Here is a 23,289-nt window from a genome sequence, read left to right as displayed (position 1 = left end):
AATTTTGGTTGGAAGAAACCCTCAGGAACATCGAGTCCATCAAGGCTGATAGACTGTGTCTTCTGGGTTAGGCACATGGTCAACACATGTTTTTGGAGTCCAGCTCAGACTCTTTAGTACTACTTCTACCTGTGTGGGGTTTTTTGATTTTTATTTTGATTTTGATTTGAGTTTTTAAGAATTTAAATCCTGAATAGGTTATTTTCTCCTAATTGTGTCTGATTGCAAGGTGTGTGTTAATACAGCAGAGGATCAGGTAAAACTTCCTTCTTTTTTTAAGAAACATAGATAAGCTAATACATCAGCGAACTGCAGTTTTTTTCTGGTATAGGCCAGAGGTGGCTGAGGTAGGTTTTGCAGTTTCAAGGAAGAGCATGGAATAAATGATGAAGCTGACATCTTGTGTGGTGTTAATGTCTGAAGTAGACAAATGGAGAGTCATGCATGGATGGTATTGATGACCCCATTTAAAAGCATGTGAGTAGTAATTACCAGATCTCCTATTTCTACCTCAGATAAAGTGGGATAAATGCTGCTGGTGAACTCCAGAGTAGTACTAATGTGAACGCAAGTAATGAATTTGTGTCCATAAATCAACTTAACAAAGAGACTGGCTTCAGACCAGACATTTTGGATTCATGGTGTGTTTAGAGGCTTCAAACAGAAATCTCAGGCTGCCTTTAGTATCTGGTTGGGTGTAGTACCTTTCAGATTATACTACTAGTGTCTTCAACACTGAAATTTGTCCTGTATGTATAAGTGATATCTTTCACAGAACAGTAAGTCTTCTTTTATCTTCCTCTCCCTCCTTTTCTCTTCATCCATCTCTGCAAGTTAAATGCCCACAGCAATGGAAAGTCAGTAGCCAAGTGAAATCTATAGTCATGAGGATTAAAGCTATTGGAGCTGGAATAGCTGAGAATGAGAGCCTGACCTCTTTGGGATCAATGTTAAGACATGTTGTACCCTTTTATCACCCTTATCATCCACATCATGACTGTGTCACTGAAGACTTCAAGATTCAATGGGTGCTTCAGAAGTTGCAACAAAGGAGAAATTCTGAGAGATTAGGTGAATGCCGTGTGTGCCACCTTTGAACAAATTTTGCAAATGCAGGGTCTGAGGATACAGTTTTAATAAACAGAATGAAAAATGTCCACCTCATCAGATAGGAAGTGCAGAATGATGTCAAGTTAAGTGGGTGACAGTGTTGCAGTACTTGAGAATCTCTGGAGTACTATAATTTATAGGTGAGAAATAAATTTTGATTTGTTTATTCCTTCCCTCTCTCATATCTTCTCAGGGAACAGTAATTAGCTTCTGGTTTTTAAAGTTTGCTTTATCTTGGTGCGTGTTTCTTTTTTCAGTGCTAGCTATAACAGTCAATACAGGACCCAGCTGTACAAAGAAAAAGAGTTATAAGTGTAAGTGGGAAATTATTAACAATAAGTGGAGTAAACACATTTTTACACAATGTATTTTTTAAAGAGCTTTTAAAACATGAAAATAAATAAAAGATATGTCTATATTTAGATTCAATGTTATTGCTAACTGTTATGATGCGACTAAAATTTTTGTTCAGCAATAGAATCAGCAAAAAAGAGCATTTCCTCTCTCTCATGTTAGTGGAATCTACACATGACATTCAAAGAACTCTTACATTTTAAAAATTATGTACCCGTTCCCACTTCAAACATACTCTGTTCCCCTTGTTTTTTGCAGTCTTTTTGCCATGATTCTGCTAATAGAAGCCTCCTCCTTTTGGATGTAGGTTTGCTTTGTTTTGCAAAGGATGTGTTTCATTCAAGGCACATTAGGAAGTCTTTAACAATCAGGTTTTATTAACAACAATAAAATCAACAACTAAGCAAAACCACAAAAGACCTACCAAAATAAAAGAACAACAACAAAAACACAAACAAAATCCGGGGTTTGGGTTTTGTTTTTTCCAGAAAGTTAAAGGCTTTTACCAGACTGGTTTTGAGAAGGTTTCTTGGTTCAGGAAGTTAAGAGAATTAAAAGTTTGCAAGTGGTCACTTGCAAGATACCTGTAAACTTAATAGCATGGCAAACATTAAGTTGAAGAAAGTGATGCTTCAGCAGTTACTTCACTAGTGCTGTAAACCTCAGCTTGTGCTATCTAAGGACAGTTTCCGGATCAATTGCCTATGCAGAGGTAGGTGCTTCTGACATTTCAAAAGGTCAAAGTTTTGTATCAGCACAGAATAAAAACAATTATCAGTAGTGTGGTATTTTTGGGTTAATTTTTTTTATTCTGCCCAAACATTCTCTGACTCTTCAGAATTACTCAGTGCTGAATGTGTTCTTTAATTAAAAGCCTAAATGCTAGCTCAAACTGATTTATGTTTCTTCACATGTTGCAGTCCCTGTGGTAGATCACTTGTTTGTCTCGTTTAAATAGGCAGTATGATGTACCAGGTACAATGGTAACTGAGCAGAATCCTGTTATTTGACAAGAAAAAAAAGCCCAGCCCTCCAAATAGGAAGGCACAATGTCTCTCTTGTACCGTTGGCTGTTAAGGAGTAAAGGCATAAGATTTTGCAGGGAGACAAGCCATGTAAATCTGATGCTTTTTGTCATGAAGACCAGATTAATGCAGTTCTGTTCATTTGTTTGAAGTTTTGCTTTTGGACTCATCCAAGCAGTGTGAAGAATCTCCCAGATGGGACGGACAGAGCAGGAATAAAAGGCGAAGGTAGATTTCTGGCAGATACATGTGAAGTGAAGTGCAGGGAGATCCTGCAGCTCTTTCAAGAAATGTGATAGGCTCTTGTAGCCAGTTAGGAAACAGTAATTTGAAGTCTGATGAACCCTTTCAAGTGCAGGAATCTGATTCTACTCAGCTGTGTAATCACAATGGAAGGGAGACAGCTGAAGGCAGAGACCTGGACACAACCTTTTGGGAGGCTGGTTCTGGCAGAGTGGGTGGGAAAGTAAAACAAAAGTTACAAATAATAAGTTTCTCTGCCTGATTGATAATGAACTAGTAATAAGTAGCCTTATTACAGTAATAAGTTTCCCATGGAAGCCAAATGATTGCAGAGAAGCTTTAGCTGAGTGTGTGTGACCACGTCTTATTTTGATCAGCTGTAGCACAGCAAAGCTGTGTAATTATCATAATCTAACAATTAGCCTGGCATCCTATCCCAGTGTTTAATTACTCCAATAAACGGTAATTGAATAGAGAACTTAATGACAAGAGAATAAGTTTCTTTCTGCATTGTGTGCTTAACATACAGTCTTCTCTAGGCATAAATTTTGAATACAGTGTTTTTGAACAACAGCTTGATTAGTTGTTTCCCTTCGTTTTGTCAGTATTTTGCTTCCTACATAATGCTTTCTCGTGGTGTTTTGAACTTGTCTTAACTTGTGAAATTGCAGCCTAAGGACTAAAAAGGTCATAGACAGCTCCTTTATATTCAGTGGGTTTTGGGATTTTGTTTTCTTGCTCAGGGTAGCAATATTCTGCTAGAGATCTAAAATGTCACTGGCTTGTGACTTTAGCAAACCCACTTCTCTTAGCATCTGGAAAATGTTGAATTTTCTTTTGGTTTGAATAGAGCTAAAATTAAAATAGCTCTTTGATTACTTAATTGTTTGTGCATCAGAATCATTGTCGATGTCAGCAGAGCTATGGGAACAGGGTTTATTAACATTGTGGCAAAGCCAGTAAAAAGAGCAGAGGAGTATTCAAGAGGTTATTTTCACATAGCACAGAAATAGCATCTTTAAAATTATCTGCAGTAAAATGGTAAACTTAATCCCACAACCCCTCAGATAATTAACCACCACAAGATTTCCCACATCACACATAACATCTTTGAGTTAGTTGAAATGAGGAGGCTTGGACTGTCCAAAAGACCTAATGAGGCACAGATTACCCTGCTGTGTTACAATCACAGCATGTGAGTGAAGCTTGGCATGGTCTAATGCGCTACACTTGCCACCTAAACAGAGGCAAGCTCAGTAGTGTGCAGTGATAAATAACTGATATCATCACATCCTAAGAGCAATTAAAATGTTGTCTTTTCAAAAGATGCTAATGTTTTCCAGAAAATGATTGGGATTTGTGTATTATTGCGTATACAAATACCTACTTCATACTAATTTCTCTGTTATTAATAATTTAAGCAAATAGTTTCATAACTAGTTAACAGAAATAAACTTACTTTTTCAACCCATTTCTGTATTTTTCCAGTTGAAGATTTTCCTGTGTCTAGAGCATTTGTAAGAGATCTTTCTGTTGACTGATAACAACTAATCTACTGGTGGTTCAGCCTTTGTTGGGATACTTATGGGATCTTCTCACCTGGCTGCTTTTCTCATTATACTTGTAGGAATGGACTTTTCTCTGAGACCTCTTTGTCTCCATTAAATTTAGTTAAAACTGGCTTAGTGGCAAGAAAAGTAAAAAGGAGGAGCTGAGCGACCAGCAGTTATAGCAATATTCCATCTGATGCTTGCAGAAGTATTTTTTTCCTTAGGAAACACAAGTAACTTCTTTCTGTGCTGTTTCTGAAGCACTGTGGGTAATAATGGTTTGTATTTATTCAGTGAATTTTGTTGATGTTGCTTTGCATTTCAGATTATCATTTGAGAGGAAGGCAAGTGGTGTAATGCATTCAGCAGTGGCAGTGTCCTCTGCACATTTGTGTAACTGTCTGTGCAGGCTCCACGTGGCAGAATTGGGGCCGTTTGTATTCGGTCCCTTTTGACACCAAACTGAAGACCACAGTTTCATAATTAATTGTTAGAGCAGCTACTTGAAGTCTCTTCTGTTTCGCAACAAAGGCTTGCCACATGCATTTGACAGATCAGTCTCCAAATAAAGGAAGGCTGACATAGTAAAGCAAAAAATTTCCAGTACACTTACCTTGAAGTAGAGCATCTAGTGTGTTGATTTTACAGGAAGAGTGATAAAATATAACTAGTAAGATTTGTATGGGAAGCAATGAGCAGAAGCTATTGCATTTTTTAATCTTTCTAAATGATAATGGGCAATTAGTGTTATTTGTGCTGTTCTTAAACTGGATTTTTATAGTGTTTAATCCAAGAAAGAAAGGAAGAAACAAACAAAACCAAACAAAACTGTTGTTGCATTTAAAGTATCTGTTTAAATAAGTTGTTACTTGTTTCAGTGACCAGCAAAGTTATTAAATTCTAGATTAGCCACAAATGCTTCAGAACTCAAAATTGTGAAGAGAAATATGCCCATAGACTGTGTACTTTCACATGTGTTAATGGAGAAACAGGATACAGAAAGCATCAATTACTTTGAAAATGTTTTGCTTGTCTTGTGTTTAAGTGGTTAAACTTACCATGGAGTTCTTTCTCTGCATCCTGAATACCTGAATGTTTCATTAGTGGCACTCGAGCACAGAAACATTCATATGACTGTCTTTGCTGGAAGAAGTAAGCAAGTTTTGTGTAGCAAACCGATGTTTGTTGGTTATGGAAATGTTTAGATTTAGAAGGTACTTTACAATTTATCTCTGTCTTCAAAATGGCTTTTATAACCCCACTACTAATAGCTATGTAGTATGTGGGTTTCTAAGACATTGTTTGAATGCCACCTAACACAAAACATAGGTTAATTATGTTTGAAGAATAGCACTGCTTTGCTGTGTGTAAGCCAGAGAGCATGGAGACAAATAACATTATTTGCAAGAAGGTTTGTAGATCCTGTCAGTTTCAGAGAGGCCTTTTTGGTTGTTTTCTACAGCACCACAGTGTTCTGTTAGATAAAATCTGGATAGGACTGGTTGTAGTAGTGAGATTTAGATAAAGAGTCCTGATTACTGCATGGTTCTTGATTACTGCATGGGAGTCCAGATGACGATATGCCAGAACAGGTTGAAGACCTAACTGAGAAATGAACATCTGTAGCATTACCAGAGAGTGTAGGAAAGCACGCGTTTTATTCCGAATGGGACTGGAAAAAGGGACAAACTTGTTAAACCTTAAATACAGTCAACAGAAGATTTGCTATTCCTATTATTTCTACAAATATATCTGCTAACAGATTCCGCCTTCCCTCTACATATTGTGCTTCTCAACATACATGCAAGTGGCTAAACATTGATCAATGCTTCCATTTGAAGTGGAACTTCTGTTTCAGTCTAGTACCTGACATTACACTACTACCAGAGATTTTCAGCTTGTAAATGTTAAGTGTTTTCCTCCTGGATGTGGTTTAAAATCCTTGGATATGTGTTTCTGAAGTGTTTCTTTCAATAGCTTTGAGGGCTTTGGGATAAAAAAGACTTGGATGTATATTTTGCCCTCAGACCTGCTTTGCATGCAGGCATTCCTTCTTACTTTCCATGTGTTTGACAGGCAAGGGTGTGCTGAGGCAAATGAAGATACTCAACTGCTTCAGCACTTAGGGAAGGAGAAATAAGAATGAATCTACTAAAGTACCGGTGTTCAAAGAGGAGGGCTGTGTTGTGGTTTTGTTTATTTAACAAGAATACAACAGACGACGTTGCCAAAGGGGAGTCAGATGAGCTCTTTCTTTCCAGTATTGAGTAGAACAGGTCACTGGTGCAGATTACAAGTTGGATTTCATTGCTAATGCAGATTTAAGGTGCGATTGCAAAATTAGTCACCCATCTATATGTATTTGTTATCTCAGTTATCATTAACGGTGTGATCAGATTCTTTCCTTCAAATTCAGCAATTAACAGTATAGCTGTTGTCTGGGAGATGTCTGTCTAGACTCTCCTTTTGGTTAAAGGAGAGAAATAGCTGTGTAGTGTACCTTGTGCCTAAGCAGGCCTGATGAATGGACTAGGGAAGTTCCTATTTATCTCTGTCTTAAAGAGAATATGGAGGAGCAGTTCACATAAGGTGCTGTTACAAGAGTAAAGAGACTACTCTGATCCTGAATGTCTACCATTACATAAGTGTAGTTCTGAAAGCATATAGCTTCTCTCACAGAAACAGAATTTGACACTATTGTGAAGGCATAGGCTGATATAAGAGGTAACCTTGAGATTCCCTTGATAAAACTGCATTGTCTGTCACTTGCATGGTTAAAAAGTGTGTGCAGGCAGAAACACATACACACACATAAATAAACATGTATTCATTTTTACTTCCTAAAACTGTAATTGAAAAAAAATAGAGGTATCATTGCCAGAATGTGGCTTTCCTATTCATATCTTATAAGATGCTCTTTTTCATTACCTGTAAGAAATGGCGTACTGTTAACTGTTACAGAGAACAGACCCCAATTTGAAAACAATACATTTTTGAAAATTTATTGTGATGTCTGTTCAGGTGACAGGTTTTGAAGCCACTGGTTAACTAAAGATTTAGATAAATGTGAGTTCTCCTGGAAGACCTGTGGTTCAGAGAGAATTTTCTGTGCTACAGAATGGAACCACGAGTCTGTGCACTGGTTGAAATTATACAGATATATCATGCTTTGATGCGTATTCAGTTTTTCTCCTTTAAAAAGCTATTTTATTGAAGTTAAATTATTATAGGGATATGGGAAGGTGTAGCTTGCTCTGAATTTATCCTTAGAGGGCCAGCAGATCATTGCTTTTTTCTCTGAAATTAGGTAGAAGAATCCAGATGGCAGATTTCAAGCCCATCAGGTGTTTGAAATATGCCCCTCAGCTAAAAAGAAGTATTATAGTTAAATCTGTCATGGCCTTTTTATTGCTTTGTGGTACACTTGACAACTGCAGCTGTGAAAGAGAGAAGCTACAAGTAGCCCCGTCAGCCTGAAGTGGAGTAGGTCAGTGTTTGGTTTCTTTGGCTGCCCCAAGGAGTTTGATAGATGTACAGACCTGGTATATGTAATTATTAAATCCATCATAGTATAAGCTCCCATGGAGACCATCAGTGAATTTGTCCCCATGGTTTCTTCCAGATACTGTGGTAGGCATTAGAGAAGTAATGTAAGTGAAGCATGGAGAGGAAAAAAACCTGACAACCTTCCCAGTCCCAACAAAACAAGAATCTCACACCTCTAAGGACTCCTCAGTAATAATAATAGTAATAATACAGTGCATCTGGGCTGATACCTTGTGCTGCAGTTCTCTGCTGGCACTCATTCAGGACTATCATGTTAGCCTGAATGCTGATAATTCGTATCCCAGAATCTTTTATCTGAACAGAGCAATGTCTCCACCATGTATATTTGGAAAGGAGATGCATTGCTTTTCAAATATATACAGAAAAAGCAATATAGGCTTTTCTTTGCATCTTAACAAACTGCTGCTAATCAAAAAGAGTAAAGCTGTTTGTGCTCTTGTAGTAACTATAAGTACTTGCAGTCAAATCAGCTTTCAGCACAGGGGTGTTTAGTGCCTGATTCAGAGAAAAGGATGTGTTTGGGTTGTTTATTTGCATGCATATTAAGATGTTTCTATAGACACTGATTTGGGGAGGCTGATGCAGTTTTGGCTTTGCATCTTGCTTCCTTCTCCAGTTGAAGAAAAATTACTACAACCAAATAAAGCAGATACTTTCTTTGTTTATTCAACAAACCATAGGGAAGGATAGCCCGTAACTTGGTGTGCATTAGCAAGAGACTCATTTTGTAAGAGAAGAAAGCAATATCTTTATCCAGAAGGCTGTTGGATCATAGTACTGCACAAGCAGGCTCTGATAGCTCTGTTGAATTGTAGAAGTTATTTTTGAGACTGAATGTGCAAAACTGAAACAACCTGAAGTGTCATTATTGATACTTCTTTTATGAGCATGTTACTCTGCAACAAGGTCACCTTGATTTAACTGTGCTTAAATTTGAATTCTTCCTGTGATTTCAGATTCCAGCGAGGTGACTACCACATTGATGTCTGCATCAATGACTACCTGGATGTGTTCTGCCCTCACTATGAAGACTCAGTACCGGAAGAGAAGACTGAACGCTACGTTCTATACATGGTGAACTTTGATGGCTACAGCTCCTGCGATCACACCTCCAAAGGGTTCAAGAGGTGGGAGTGTAATCGGCCGCATTCCCCAAATGGACCATTGAAGTTCTCAGAAAAGTTCCAGCTCTTCACGCCCTTCTCGCTAGGATTTGAGTTCAGGCCAGGCCGGGAATATTTCTACATCTGTGAGTATATAGAGATTTTACCACTGTTGCACAGCAAGTGCTAATTTTTCACCTACACTCTGTGGAAGTACAGAGGACCAAATGGTATATGATGCAGATGTCTTACAATGGATGCAGGCTTAACTACCCCCAGATACAACATTAGCTAGGAATCTAGCTAATGAAAATGAGATTAAATCACAGCTTCTTTTCTCACATGAAATAGCCTGTCAGCCAGTTCACTGAACTATGGCTGACTTTTAAAGCAAAGCGCACTATTACATTTATTCCAGCACTCTGAGGTGGAGGAGGAGGAGAGAGCCAGAAGGGTACGATAGAAACTGTGCCCAAATATGAGGAAAAATAATTAATCCTTTGGATGTGAAATTCCTGGATTTTCTTATTTGCTTAGATTAAATAAACTTGTCTCTCTAATATTTTATCACCTAAGGAAAATGAGGTCTGTGTAGTTTGTAAGTGGTATGGGTCCCGATGTCAAGTAGTCCAGCAGTATTTACAGTTATAATTCTTGGGGTAAATATTCCTAACATTAAGCTAAGTGGGTCCTTATTGATTCCTTCCTTTTTTTTTTCTCCTTCTTTCTCAGATGAGCTGTTTCTGTCAGTGTGGGTGATGTGGGGTGCCATGGGAGCAGGTTGTGTGCAGGGGAGCATGAATGGCCTCATACACCTTCACGCCCACTCCTTAAAACAGTGGGGGGCACCTCCCCAAGCTCTGCACTCTCCTTCATGGAGGCCTGCACTGGAGCTGGCCTGGGCACCCAGAGGAGATATAGGATAACATCTGGGGCTACGGAAGTCATAACATCAGGAGATTAAAAAGCAGTGAATGGGGAATGACTTATTAGAGGGCAGCATAGGGGAAAGGGACCTGGTGGTCCTGGTGAACAGCAGGATGACCATGAGCCAGCACTGTGCCCTTGTGGCCAGGAAGGCCAGTGGCATCCTGGTGTGTATTAGAAGGGGGGTGGTCAGTAGGTCGAGACAGGTTCTCCTTCCACTCTACTATGCCCTGATGAGACCACACCTGGAAGATTGTGCTCAGTTCTGGGCCCCTCAGTTCAAGAATAACAGGGAACTGCTGGAGAGAGTCCAGCATAGGGCAACAAAGATGATGAAGGGAGTGGAGCATCTCCATTATGAGGAAAGGCTGAGGGAGCTGGGTCTCCTTAGCTTGGAGGAGGCTGAAGGGTGACCTTATTAATATTTACAAATATATGAAGGGTGAGTGTCATGAGGATGGAGCCAGACTCTTCTCGGTGGCAACCAACAGTAGGACAAGGGGTAATGGGTTCAAACTGGAATACAAGAGGTTCCGCTTAAATTTGAGAGGAAACTTTTTCTCAGTGAGGGTGACAGAGCACTGGAACAGGCTGCCCGGGGGGGTTGTGGAGTCTCCTACTCTAGAGACATTCAAAACCTACCTGGACACATTCCTGTGTAACCTCATCTAGGTGTTCCTGCTCCAGCAGAGGGATTGGACTACGTGATCTTTTGAGGTCCCTTCCAATCCCTAACATTCTGTGATTCTGTGATTCAGTGGGTTGAGCTAACTGGTTCCCTGGCCACACTGTAGAGTTGATACTGCTTCAGCTGACTCATTTATTTAATCCTGCAACAAAGATCTTATTTCATCAATTGGTTTTGTACCCACATCTTCTGTTTCTGGCAAGTTTTGACTTCTCCAGCAATTTTTTTTTCAGTTTTTAGTTTTAGACTAGAGAGTTGAAATCTTTCAGCAGGCTGTAGATATTGCCCTCATATGTTTAGCTGGCCTTTTTACTGTGAAACAGTCATTCCACCTCATTTCACCAGAGAAACTGCATATGCATGAACCCTGTTTTTCAGCCTCATTTCTTCAGCATCGAGATATTTTTTTTCCCTTTCCAAATCTGTAGGGAAATAGATTCCTAGTGGATAGTTCTATTCATTTCTTTTTATTCCAGCAAATAAAACTGGTTGTTCAGCATCAGAATAACAGAGGTTTATTCTTGTGCTGAAGCATAATAATAATAATAACGATATTATTTAGAAAGCAAGCAGTGATGTTACTGAAAACTTTTTAATATGGTCATAAGAAATCACATAAAGATATCAGAGTTAAGTGGATGATGTTCTTGGATGAATAAATCTGTACTGTGTAGGCCCAGTCCTACTCGCATCACTCACAAAAACTTGCCATTAACTTCAAGAGGAGTTTTGTGTCATTCAAAACTCTGATATCAAGCTTCCTGGGAACAATGGAATATTTTGTTTTGTTTTGGGGGGTTTTGCTTTTTTGTTGTTGTTGTTGTTAGGTTGGTTTGTTTGTTGGTTGGGTGTTTTGTTTGTTTGTTTATTTTGTTTTGTTTTGCGTTTTTTGTTGTTGTTGTTGGTTGGGTTGGGTTTTTATTCAGTTCCTGAGCATCATCACTAAACCAAGCAGCAGTACTTAAGCTAAGGAATGCAGTCTTTACCATTGCACCATCACAATAAAATGTAGCACAGGGATGGCATCAGTAGCTGGAAGCATTAAAAACAATAACAAAAGCTTTATAAATATTAAAAAATAAAGAAATACTTAAGGTGAAAACAAAATGAAAAGTGAATTAAAAAAACAAAAAAAGGAGTCTCAGGTAGGTCTGTCCAGCTAATAGTTTCATTGTTAGAACGTACAAAATCCATTGAACTCTCAAGCAAGGCTTTATTGTTCAAGTACACCAGGTTGCTTCTGCCTGACTTTCCCCATTTGTGGTTAAATACAATATTTCACTAAAAATCATTATGTATCTTCTATAAATTCATTTAACTGAATCATTTAACCATCAAGGGCTTCCTTCAAAATAATTGAGCTTTATGATATTCAACTGTGTTTAGAAGTAAAATAGCAAAAATTTAGCAGCAGAAGTGTTCATTCACCAGTAACTTATTCACAGAAATTAAATTTTTAGGCATGTTTCAGAGACACAAAGGCATTTTTCCTCCTTTTCTGTAGTTTAAGTATTATTTGCATTCATCCTTCACTCTGCTGAGGGCAGTAGCAGGGCTGGCGATGCAACAGTTGCAGGAAAGCACTGTGCACTAAGTTAACACATAAATCCAAACCTCAGGGGAGAGTTTTCCATCCTGGAATGTTTTTCTCTTAGTTTATGCTGATGAAACAAGATGGTGAAATGTTGTCCATTGTTTCCACATCAAAATTGTAAGCAGGCTCTAGTCCAACCTACAGAGACCACGTTTGTTACCTTTCTGTGTCTGTATGTTAAAGAAATTTTTACTTTGCCAGGGTAGGTTTCCTTTCCTCTACAGATGTGAAACCTTTGCCCTCTCTGCAGGAGAGGAGGAAGGCTGGCTATGTAGCACCAGTTTGTTTAAGGGTTACAAAATGTGTCATGTGGTCTAGACCTCTGGAAAGACAGAAATTTAAGTGGCTGGTTTAGTCTTTAATGCAATTACTGCCTTGTTTGGTGCTTTTTTGAAAATCTTCGGTTTACCTTTAAAGGATGTGACTTGCCTCTCTTACTTCCTTTATTTTCTGAGAATGCAATCATTTTAGAACACTCATTGTCTCTTCTTTTCTGAACTGTTGGTTTTGAAAATGCCACTTTCCTTTGTTATGCCATTGCCTCCTTATATGGCTCAGGTGAACTTGGATCTCTCTTCTTTTCATGTTCATTCTAGAAAATTACAAGGAAAAAAAAAATCTGTCCTTCTGATACAAAATTTATATTGAAGAAGCAATTCAACATTGCAGACATAATCAACAAGTACTGATTGAGTTTAGTTTTGAAAAAAAGAAAAAGTTGTTAAATAGTTACAGGAAATTAGCTTCTTTTTAATTAGGGAGTGCAAAGTGGTAGGCTAGGGAAAGTAAGTAACGGATCATGACCTGAAGTCTCAGTTTTTACTTAGTTTTTAGCAGGTGTTCACCTCAGGTTAGTATATGTTAACCTAAAACCAGACAAAATAGTATTACTACTGAAACAAAAGCAAATGAAATATAGAGAAAGCAAGATCAAAATTCTTAGTGATATGACATTTTAATGTCATATGGAAGGGAAAATAAGTTGGGATATGCAAGTTAAAGAGGGGGTATTGTGCAAGTATAGATGAACACAAAAGCAAGAAAGGGGGTAAAAAAAGCTCCTAAAATGTATGATGTTACGTAATGATATAAATCAAAATGAGGGTATAATTTTCCTTACTTAGTGGTGTTTTATTTTTGTTAAGATGCTAAGTATTGAATAAAGTAATAGTAACAACTGGCAAATAAACATCACAGGTGTTGAAATAAAACTATGAAGACATTACTAGTGTCAGACTGGTACAGATTACTACAGAATCCTGACTGCAGTTTCTGAACCAAGGTCCTGTGTCAGCTAAGCTAGACCATATTGCTCTTTTCTTGAAATCAATAAATGTGTAGTGTTAAGAGCTGTACTAATAGTAAGCTGTAGCATATGTTTTTCTCTGAGTGATCAGTCCTATTATTCCATCAAATAATTTGATATTTGACATTATTTCTCCTTAAGAAATCTGTGCTGATTTTATGATGTTATTGTCCAAGATTTTCATATACATTATCGATTTAGTTGTTGATCACTGTGAATATTGTCAGTTATATATGCTTACAACATTTGTCCTAGGGAGACCAGATAGATTTGCTCTTCTTTACAGTCCTCTTGCTGTTCTCTGCAAGATCTTGAAGGCTTTTGCTAGCAGTTAGCAGGCTTTACATCGAATTTCTCTGAACAAAGCTTAATTGGCTTTTTCTCTATTCTTATTGAGAAAAGAGCTCCTTTCATCTTCTAAAATTCCTCTTGTTTTACTTGTGGCTTATTTTTGTAACCTTTTTCTGTTACTGTTTTTTTGTAGTCTTCACTTGTGTGAGTCTTTCTGATTTTTTGTCAACATGCTTATGCTGTTTCTTTATATCACCTTTAATGATGTGTCATTGTCACTGTATCTTTGTTGTCACCATTTATTTGCATGAAGCTTGTGATTGTCAATTTTAGGAAGCTTTCATTGTAACCATATTGCTCCTGAGCACACCAGAATAATATGCTTTTGTCACGAGAATTTAATTGTGGTTATAAATAGTATTTTTGATTGTTCTTAAATTTGGGATTAAATTAAGGAACTGAGTTTGTAAAGTTGTACTTACAGTGGTACATACACTTCTTAATAACATCCAGCTCTCCTGCACAGCTTTTCCTCATAGAATATATTCCCAGGCAACATGCTGTTACCTCTTCCCTTTATTTTGTTAATGTTTGCCTTTGTCCCTCATCATCCTTGTTTGTCTGTACTAATTCCTTATTTTTCTGAAATTTCTGACTCTTAGCTCCTGAGGGCTTTTATTGAGATGACATTCCACCCTGATGGTCTTAGCTGCTGCTTCTATAGGAGAAACAGTGATTTTCATGATTTCAAATATAAAATATTCTCTCTTCATTTATTTTGTTCTATCTCTGACGGGAAGTTGTCCTCACCGTGTTCCAAAAACTGTGTGACTGTTTGAATCCTGCTGTCATTTTTTCCTAACAGCTGCCAGGTAGTTGGACCATCTCTCTGCAACCATCTGCATACCTCTGGAGGCTTCTTTGAGTCAAAAGATCTCAAAGAAAGAACAGTAGTAGAAAAAAAGTGTTTATAGTATGTCCACTTGTTTTTGTCTTACTTCTGCCTATTACTTAGGTAGTTATATTATGAATAAGATCTCTAACTAAGGCATTAACAGCCTCTGATGACAGTTGAGCTGAATTTATTTTCTCTTCTCCTTTCTACCATGTTTTGTGAGTGCATGTATAGATGTTAAGTAGTTGTCTGTGTGATTATTTTTCTTCAGTCTCTCCTACAATCCTCTAGCAGTTTCTGTGTCCAGTGCAATTCCTTGTTTCATGACCAGATTAATTTTTGGGAGGGTTACTATTTTTTTTGCGACAAAGCTGTAAGCATATTTTTAAATTATCATCAAGTTGCTTTGTTCCTGTTCCCTCCTTTCCAGCTGGGATGCTTCCCTAGAACCTGTACTGAAATGCCTTCTCCAAGTGTCACTGAATTCCTGGAGATGGGGAAGGACACGAAACCAGCACTCTTTGGTGGTGGTCATTCTAAGGCTTTTTGGTTATTAATGAAAAATTATTGACAGAGTTTAGAAGTCTAACTCACTGGGAGGAACTGTACATATCCTGTACAAACTGTACAAATTGGCATTTAGCATAGGAAGAGCACTGTCCATTTTTAATGGAAATTAACACAGACCTAACAAAAGCTTTCCATGATTAAGAGCCTGGAATAGCTTCTGAGAATTCCAGCTTGGCTTCTGCTGTTTTAGGATTTAGTTTGGTATAGCAAAAATTAAGGAAGGGGCCTTGACAGAGACAAGGTTGATTAGCCTGTGATATTATATGGGAGACAAATTCTGGGAAGACTTTCCACTGTAGTTTCTTCATAGTTACTTGGTATTAAACAGCTGCATAGAGCTCATGACTGTTGCTCAAGCACCAGCTTAATATTAGTGCATATTAATGTTTTTCATGAACAGGCAGAATTCACTGTATGATGATTATTTGATTTAGGGATCTCTGCATGTTTGCCAGGGTTTTAGTTTGATGTAATGGGAGCACAAAACAGAAAGACTGTGAACTGTAGTCTTGACCTATCAGGAAAGGTAAATGTGAGACCTCCAAAAAACTACACAATGATCTCTCTTTTCTGTCCTGTTATAGACCTGGAAATTCTGCGTTTTTCAGAACCAGTTGCTGTTGTTAGCGTAGCAGTTTATACCACTGACTGTAGGTCTGCTGGTAGGAGATGCCGTCTGAGGGTATAATAGAGTATTTCTCAGGTTTTGAGTCTGAGGAAATTCCTGCTGGAAAAGGAGATAATGTAAAGAAACCAGTGTGACCTAGTCAGTTGCATCCTGAGGAGTATTAGAATCAATCAAGGGTTACTGTAGACAGTTTGGCTAATGTTTAGGTTACTCTACTTCTTTTTGAGGAAGTCTACTACTTCTGTTATTGTATCACAGCTGGGATAGCACAGTAATATTTGGTCATCCAACACTTAAAATATTTGGTTTCTCTCTAAGCAGTCATGCTGATAAAGACTAGTCTCTTAACCAGAAAACTGACCTTGACATAAGTGGCAAATTATACCATCTTGGAAATGTAAAGAAAGCACAGTGGACGTAAGCACAGTGGGTGTTTTATCTATGCATTTACCAATGTAACTCTAAAGACACTGTCAGCCTGATTTTAAAGTTGCCTTTATGTAAAAGAGAATTATTTCACCAGTGCACCTAATACTGATTCTTCTTCAGAGCATCCTCACAGTTTCTGAGGAAGAAATTAATTTCCATTTTAATAGTAATACTCTGTATTTCTGGGAGTTTCTGTTCTTTCATTTGTAGTTACAATACTGGATATCTTTTGCAACCCCCTATTGTGTACCTTTTCTATCTGCTTGTTCGGGAAGTTGGTCATTTTGAACAATTCTAGTACTACTTGTCTCACAGAGTCCTTGGTTAAATCTGTTTGGCTTCTTGATCAATAACCATAGTGATTTTTCTGTAGGAAAAAATAAGGCTATCCATACATGAAAACAGATTGTTTTGCTTTTTCCACTGAGTACAGTCTGCGATTGTATGTAAAGTTCTTTCAGCAAAACCCCTATTTGGCTGTGTTTTTTCCCTCATGTAGATGATTTTGATGCTATAGAAAGCCTGTTTTGGATATATTCCCCCCTCGAATCTGTCAATACTGGGACTGAAAGTCAAAGATTTGGCTTGGGGCGAAGTTTGAACTTTAGGTTTAGAGAGTTCTGCAAGCTCTAGAGAAATGAGTTGAGCAGGTTGATATCCATGCCATACTCAGCTTACTACTGGGGGCAGTGAAGGCACTGTGTGTTCTCCATAAGCTAAACTTTAAAAAAAATTGTTTCTACTCATGGAAGTGGTTGACTTAATAACAGATATTATGCTCTGAAAGTGAAGGTTTGATTTTGACTTCCAGCAAGTGAAAAAAGGCTGTGTTCAATTCAGCAGCTCTTAGTTAATGCAGATACTGCTGGTGTTCGTGTTTTCTTACTGCTTTTTGCAGACATGAGGCCAGAAGATGCCTTTTGGAACTCTCTCTCCAGACATCCTGGTTCATACCAGAAGCTGAAAAATGAAGGTTAACTAAAGAACATTATTAAAGGATGCTGAGGGAATTACAAACATTTTAGTCTGTTAATTGCCCTTTTCTTTTGGGGAAACATTATTTATTACCAGGTCCCCTGTTAACCTTTCAATCAAGATCTGATCAACATAAACACTGATGCTACTCTGACAGCAGAGGACTCAGACATGCCACTCTACTACAAATCCTGCTTTGATAACTGGTTTACCAGAACCACTCCAGCTGTTCTGAATGAAATCAAAGCAATTGAAAGGGTTTGATAAATGTGTACTTAAAAAAAAAAATTATGTGATAACATTAGACAGACAAGGAAAGTGACCTTTAAAAGGGAATTCATACTCAGCCTAGTGTGTAGATTAAAAGACTGTTTCTGTTAGAAAGCATCAGAAGAATTAAGTGCTGGTGCTGCTAAAAAGAAAGCAGAAACAGTGTCTAATAGATTTTGACATTGGTAGTGTTCTTAGAACCCTCAAAGGGAGTGTTAAAAGCTGTTGAATATTTGGGACTCAGGAGAAACCTGTGTAAGAAAATGAAGAGAGAACACACGGAAGTGCTAGTCTGTATTGTTTGAACTTTTCAAAGGGAATGAATGTCTTTCAGATAACAAGTTGAAAGAAGATGTTTTGGATTCATATGCTTCAAAAATTCAAGTTTCAAGTACCATTAAGATCCTGATAGCAACAGAAATATAAAAAGCGGGAGGATATGCTATGTATCTGCAACTTTGAAAACTGTCTCATGAGCATATTGTATGTCTTCACCCCTGTAGGGAAGACCAGTACCTTGTGTTGCTTTCAACTGAAGTACTGATTTTGGACTTTAGAACAATGAGGGAGTGCCCACAGACAGAAAGGATAAGGGATGGGATTGTCTTTATCTTTTTCTGCTTCTGACATGCTCAACAAAGACCAGTTCATTTTATAGGATGTATTTAATGTTGCTATGTAACCATGAAATCAGAAACATTAAAAAGATAGGTTAGTTATACCTTGCATAGAAGACCTCCAAGGAGAATTAGCAATTTTATAAGGCCATATGTGATATATCTGCTTTAAAGGAAATGATGATTAAATGTTTCATACTGGTGGCTATTGCTTACTGTAATTTTTATCATCTGTGAGTCTTGTAAAAATCCCATTGCAACTTTCTTAAAAGTATTTAAATTTCAGTGTTCTGCTGGAAATACAATTGAATGAGTTGCATACAGCCCTTTAAATCCTGATGGACCGTTCATCTTCCTTGCTTTAAATCAGTTTTGATGTTCAACAGTTACAACTGTACGACTCAGAGGCGGCTGCACTTCAGTGGCGGGTGAGGCTCTTTGCAGTGGTACTTCACTGGGATGGTATGAGATGAATAAGGTGAAGCATGTAGATTCCTTCGATGAATAAACTCATAGAAGTGAAGAGCATTCATTATTAATGATTATCTGAAGACTTATAACTCTGTAACACTGTCTTAATTTGATTTCTGAGCAAACTGAAACCTATTTAATGAGCTGTTGTATTGAAAGTATGTGTTTTGTAACATGGAGCAGATGCCAACAGAAGTGGAAATAATGTAGCAGTGACGTTTGGAATAACAGTGTTGTACTTCATTGCCTCTGTGTCATCAGCATGTTAAGTCTCCCTGTTCTTCGGAGTAACTCATGAAGACAGCACTTTCTCTGCTGATAGTGTCATGATACCGAGTGTATATATGCATGCCTGCAACCAGTAGACCAAAACCAAACTCCCTTCATGAAAAAATGCTTCCACATGCTAAGCAATTGGCTGATGATCTTGCTTCATAAATTAATATTCAACATTCAACTCCATAGGCTCATAAGTAGTTGGATTTAAAAGATACAAGTTGTTTCTAAGTTTCCTAACCCTCTGATATTAGAGGATGCTGTAAAATAGGAGAATGTTGTGGAATTCTCAATAACTTTTTATTCCTCAGTACCTACTATTCAGACAAGGTGGCCAAGACTCTGGGCTCAAAATGGCACATGCAGTTAATACTCCTATCTCCAAGATTCTTGACAGGTCAATATAAATCACATAGAATAAGATTTTTTTTTTTCTTTTTTTTAACAGAGTATTCCGAAATGCACAGAAGTGCTTTATTCTGAAAAATTACAGAAAAATCTTTTAGGACTTGCAAATGCTTCCACTTTCCCTCAGGAAAGCAGTAGTTCATCCTTAGGTCTACATTATTGGCCAAATGAGATTTTTACTGCCTCTAAAATCTCTCTGGCTTCCATTTTACATCATGGATATTTAATATTTAAAGTATCAAGTGATACAGCCAGCTAGATACAGCGCTACTTTAGTGAATTAGAAATGGCGTGAGGATGTATCAGAATCTCATTCTATGCACAAAAGTAACCAGGCTCCTGATGATGGATACGGGGAGTAAGGTTGCTGTTGCTGATCTTCTGGGGGTGAAATGATGTTAATTTTTGAAAGATAATCAGAATCACAGTATATTAATCCATTTAAAAAACACTGAAAATTCAGCTGTAGTGGCATTTAAAATGTATTCAGGGAAAACTACACCAGGGTGGTTTAATGTACATTATGTTTTAATAGTTATGGGTGGGGGTATTGTGCAGATGTGAGCTTGGATTTCTTATGTGCTTTTTGGACACATCTACTTTTAGTAATACTGGGTCATCTTCCCAGATCTTGATGGCTGTAGCATTAAGAACTGCATGTGGACTACTTCTCTGTAATATTTTAAGGTTTCGCAGAAGACATTCTGCAAAAGGAAAGCATGTGTTTGTTCAGGAGTAAAGGTATGTTGCAGTGAGGCTGTTGACAACATTGCACAGACATAAGCAACAGATACAGATAGGTTATTGTTTAGCAATTAATTTTTTTTAATTTTCTTACATTACACAAGACTTTTAAAATTATTTTATTAGCCATTGAATATAAGCAAGCGAATTATAACTCTACTGGAGTTTCAAATTATCATGTGTAAGAATACATGTACAGCATGTTTATAACATGACAAAGGTATTAGTTTTCAAACCAATTGTCTGAAGCCTTGAAATATGGATGCTATTTATTTTTCACCATTGATAGTGCTGTATCTCTTTACCTGGCTCTCACTGTAGTAATCTATGCAATCACAAGATCACCTTTGAGGAAACAAGTATCTGCTTGACTGCTGCTTGGCAGTGTGCTGTGAAGCACCGACATTGCAGCCTGCATGCTTTGCTGCAGTACTGAGTTTTGAACTTAAACTGTGAACATTTTAGCTGTCTCCCATTATAGCACAAAAAAAATATTGCCAACTGGGTAGCAGAATCAACAGCTGCCTCACAACCTCGCAGTTTGTTGTAACATCTGTACAAAATGTGCTGCTTCTACCTTATAATAAGAGGGTGTTAGGTAGCTTTCAGTGCTGAACATTCCCCCCCGCCAGCTCAAGCAGAATTATTAACCAGTATGATTAGAAATTGTTATCGGAGATAGGGTTCCTCATCTGTAGCACCGCACTAGTGGTAGCTTTGCTTAGAAACGTACACCAATGCAACAGCATTTTTTGTTTGTAGTCCCATTTGAAATACTCAGTGGCAGCTCAAGTGAAACTGTGTAAATTAGTCACTGTCACATTTAGGCATTAAGAGTGGAATTAGTAGTTTATATTAATCACAAATGTTCTTCAGGTTTTATTAACAAGCATATTGGCTGCCAAAATGCTTCCTGGAAGACATTTTTTTTCTCCCAGCTGCCACAGAGAATAAAACAGTTATTGTGGGCATTTAGGTAAAGATTAATGGTTTCAAGAATTCATTTGAGGAAAACTGAATTTTACTATACATTTCACTTCAATGCAGACCGTCACTGCCAGCATGATTTGTTGCCTCCTTGATAAAATTATAGTGGAGGTACAAGATGGTGTAATTCATTTTAAGAACAGAAACGGGTTAATCAACAAAGCAAAATGGGGTTAAAAAGCAAACCAGACACACATTTCTTAGTTTTTTGGTGAGTCCATATTTCCAATAGGAGAAGTGAGATGCCCATGTAACTGCTGTTTTAGCACATTTTCCTTCATTTTGTCTTCATGCTTCCTTCTTTCTTTGCCTGCATCATTCCTTTTTTTTTTTTTTCTTTTCCCCCTCAAGACAGCTTCATGTGCCCTATTTACATCTCTGTGAAAATGTAGTACAGGTGACCACTTCGTGTTCTGTGCATCTGCAGGTACTTCTATGGAGTACTGTAGCAGCAGTCCATGAACCCAGTACAGTATGTGAAGAAAAAGACTAGAATTATGAGAAAGGGGTCAAAACAAATGTTGCACGGTTTAACAGCAATGAAAGGCAAACTGCCAGCATGAGCTTCGCTCTTTCACGTGTTTTGACCAGATTAAATCAATTTCCTAGTGTACCTCTTTTTGAGCTTATCATGTTCCAAGGAATTAAAGAACTGAACATGCTCTATTTTGTTCCATTATGGCTAGCTCCCTTTTTTTCTTCCACTTTGTATTTTAGGATGGTATAAAATAAAGGAAATCGAAACACAAGTGAAAAATCAACTGTTTGCTACAAAAGACACAAACAAGGGTCGAAGGAGAAAGAAACTCATTACAGAGAGATTAGAAAATTAATTGATTGGTGGCTCTGACAGTTCCCATTGGATGTATAAGGATCCTGTGAAAAGAAAGTATAGTCTCAAACATAACATTTCCTATTATATCATTCTCTCATATAGAGACTCCTCTGAAGCATCATTAGGTTCCAATTATTTTCAGTGAAATATTTCACGAGAAAGGGACATGATAAAATCAGTAGGGGTAGTATTATTCCCCTGAGAAACTTACTATGGCCAGTACTCAAGCTGTAACAGGGAAGGCTTCTGTTCAGCATCAAACTGATGAGATATCTGCAGGGGTGATTCTGTTTCATGGAGGTTTTGGAAGTCCTGTGGCAGAGTTAATGTACCCCTCTTTCCCCAAAACTAGCACAGGGCAGCTGATGAATTCGGTGAAGTCTGAGAACTTGATCATATCCATGGCTTAATACAAGCATATGTGAAATTTGCAGTGAAACTGTTTAGTGAAGAATCTATTACTGTTTGGTTTGGTTGAATTTTGCTTGTGGGTTTGTTTCCTTTTTCCTAAGGCCAAGTGTTGGGTTAGAGTACTGTTCTTTCAAAAATGACAAAATGTTTGTAACAATGTTTGCTTCTCTACTCGGTGACCTTTTTTTCTTGTACTTATCGTGTATTTATTTAGCAGTTATGTGTATATGGATTATATGCTCTTATATGTGCACATACACACACATAGTGTACGTAAAATAACAGTATGAAAAAGTCACTTATTGATTAAATTTTTTATTTAAAACATTTGTTTTAAAGGCATTAGCTGTTGTGGTTATAAAAAAGCTAATTTTGTCAATGTAAATATAATTTTAACTCTACTGAAAGATAAAATATTTGTAATATAAGATCCCATTGAAGGGCCTCCTGGGCATTGTATTGTACTTTCACTACATAATCGTTTTCCTCTATGGGCTGAGCCGACCAGTTGTTCTTTCTTTTCCTCAATGTGGTGTAACCATGCTATTACCACTACACATCGCTTATGCTTTTGGAAGTGAATATGAGGTTAAAGGTAAATTCAGCCCTACTTTAGACAAGGGACTGCTTGCAATACTTCTCAGGGTAGAAGTGTGACTATATGAGGTGTTAAATTTACTACTCTGCCGTGCTTAGTTCCCTTCCCCTTCTTCCTGGTAACTACTGTGGTAATGCATGTGCATTAGGGGAGAAACATTCCCACTGAAACCTCTCCTGTCGCAGAAGATGGCAGGAGTGATTCTGTACAAATGTGCTGCAGGTTCCATAAGAAAACACATACCCTCTTCAGAAAACAAGCATTTTGATTTGCCACCAAAATCTTTGGTATGCAAACTATAAAATGTTCAATTTCACTGGAGTTCTCCAAGCTATATGTCATACCACGCTATTGTTGCCTTCTTAGTTGAGAGAGAAACTGCCTTTTCCAATAGCTTTGCAGTTACCTGGCACCTAA

General features: G+C 37.7%; 1 protein-coding gene across 4 annotated transcripts in view; it reads left to right on the top strand.

Annotated features, from left to right (window-relative positions):
• EFNA5 (ephrin A5) overlaps positions 1 to 23,289 on the top strand; it is a 219,519-nt gene that overhangs the window by 170,924 nt on the left and 25,306 nt on the right. For all 4 annotated transcript variants that reach the window (XM_065860658.2, XM_071801722.1, XM_071801721.1 and 1 more), the window contains one exon: positions 8,806 to 9,098. In XM_065860658.2, coding sequence (XP_065716730.1) covers positions 8,806 to 9,098 — 293 coding nt within the window. The remainder of the gene's footprint in view (positions 1 to 8,805; positions 9,099 to 23,289) is intronic.

The sequence above is a fragment of the Patagioenas fasciata genome, chromosome Z (assembly GCF_037038585.1).
Source record: "Patagioenas fasciata isolate bPatFas1 chromosome Z, bPatFas1.hap1, whole genome shotgun sequence".
Taxonomy (NCBI): domain Eukaryota; kingdom Metazoa; phylum Chordata; class Aves; order Columbiformes; family Columbidae; genus Patagioenas; species Patagioenas fasciata.
Note: the sequence above shows the minus strand (reverse complement) of the source record. Positions and strands in the feature narration are given on the sequence as shown.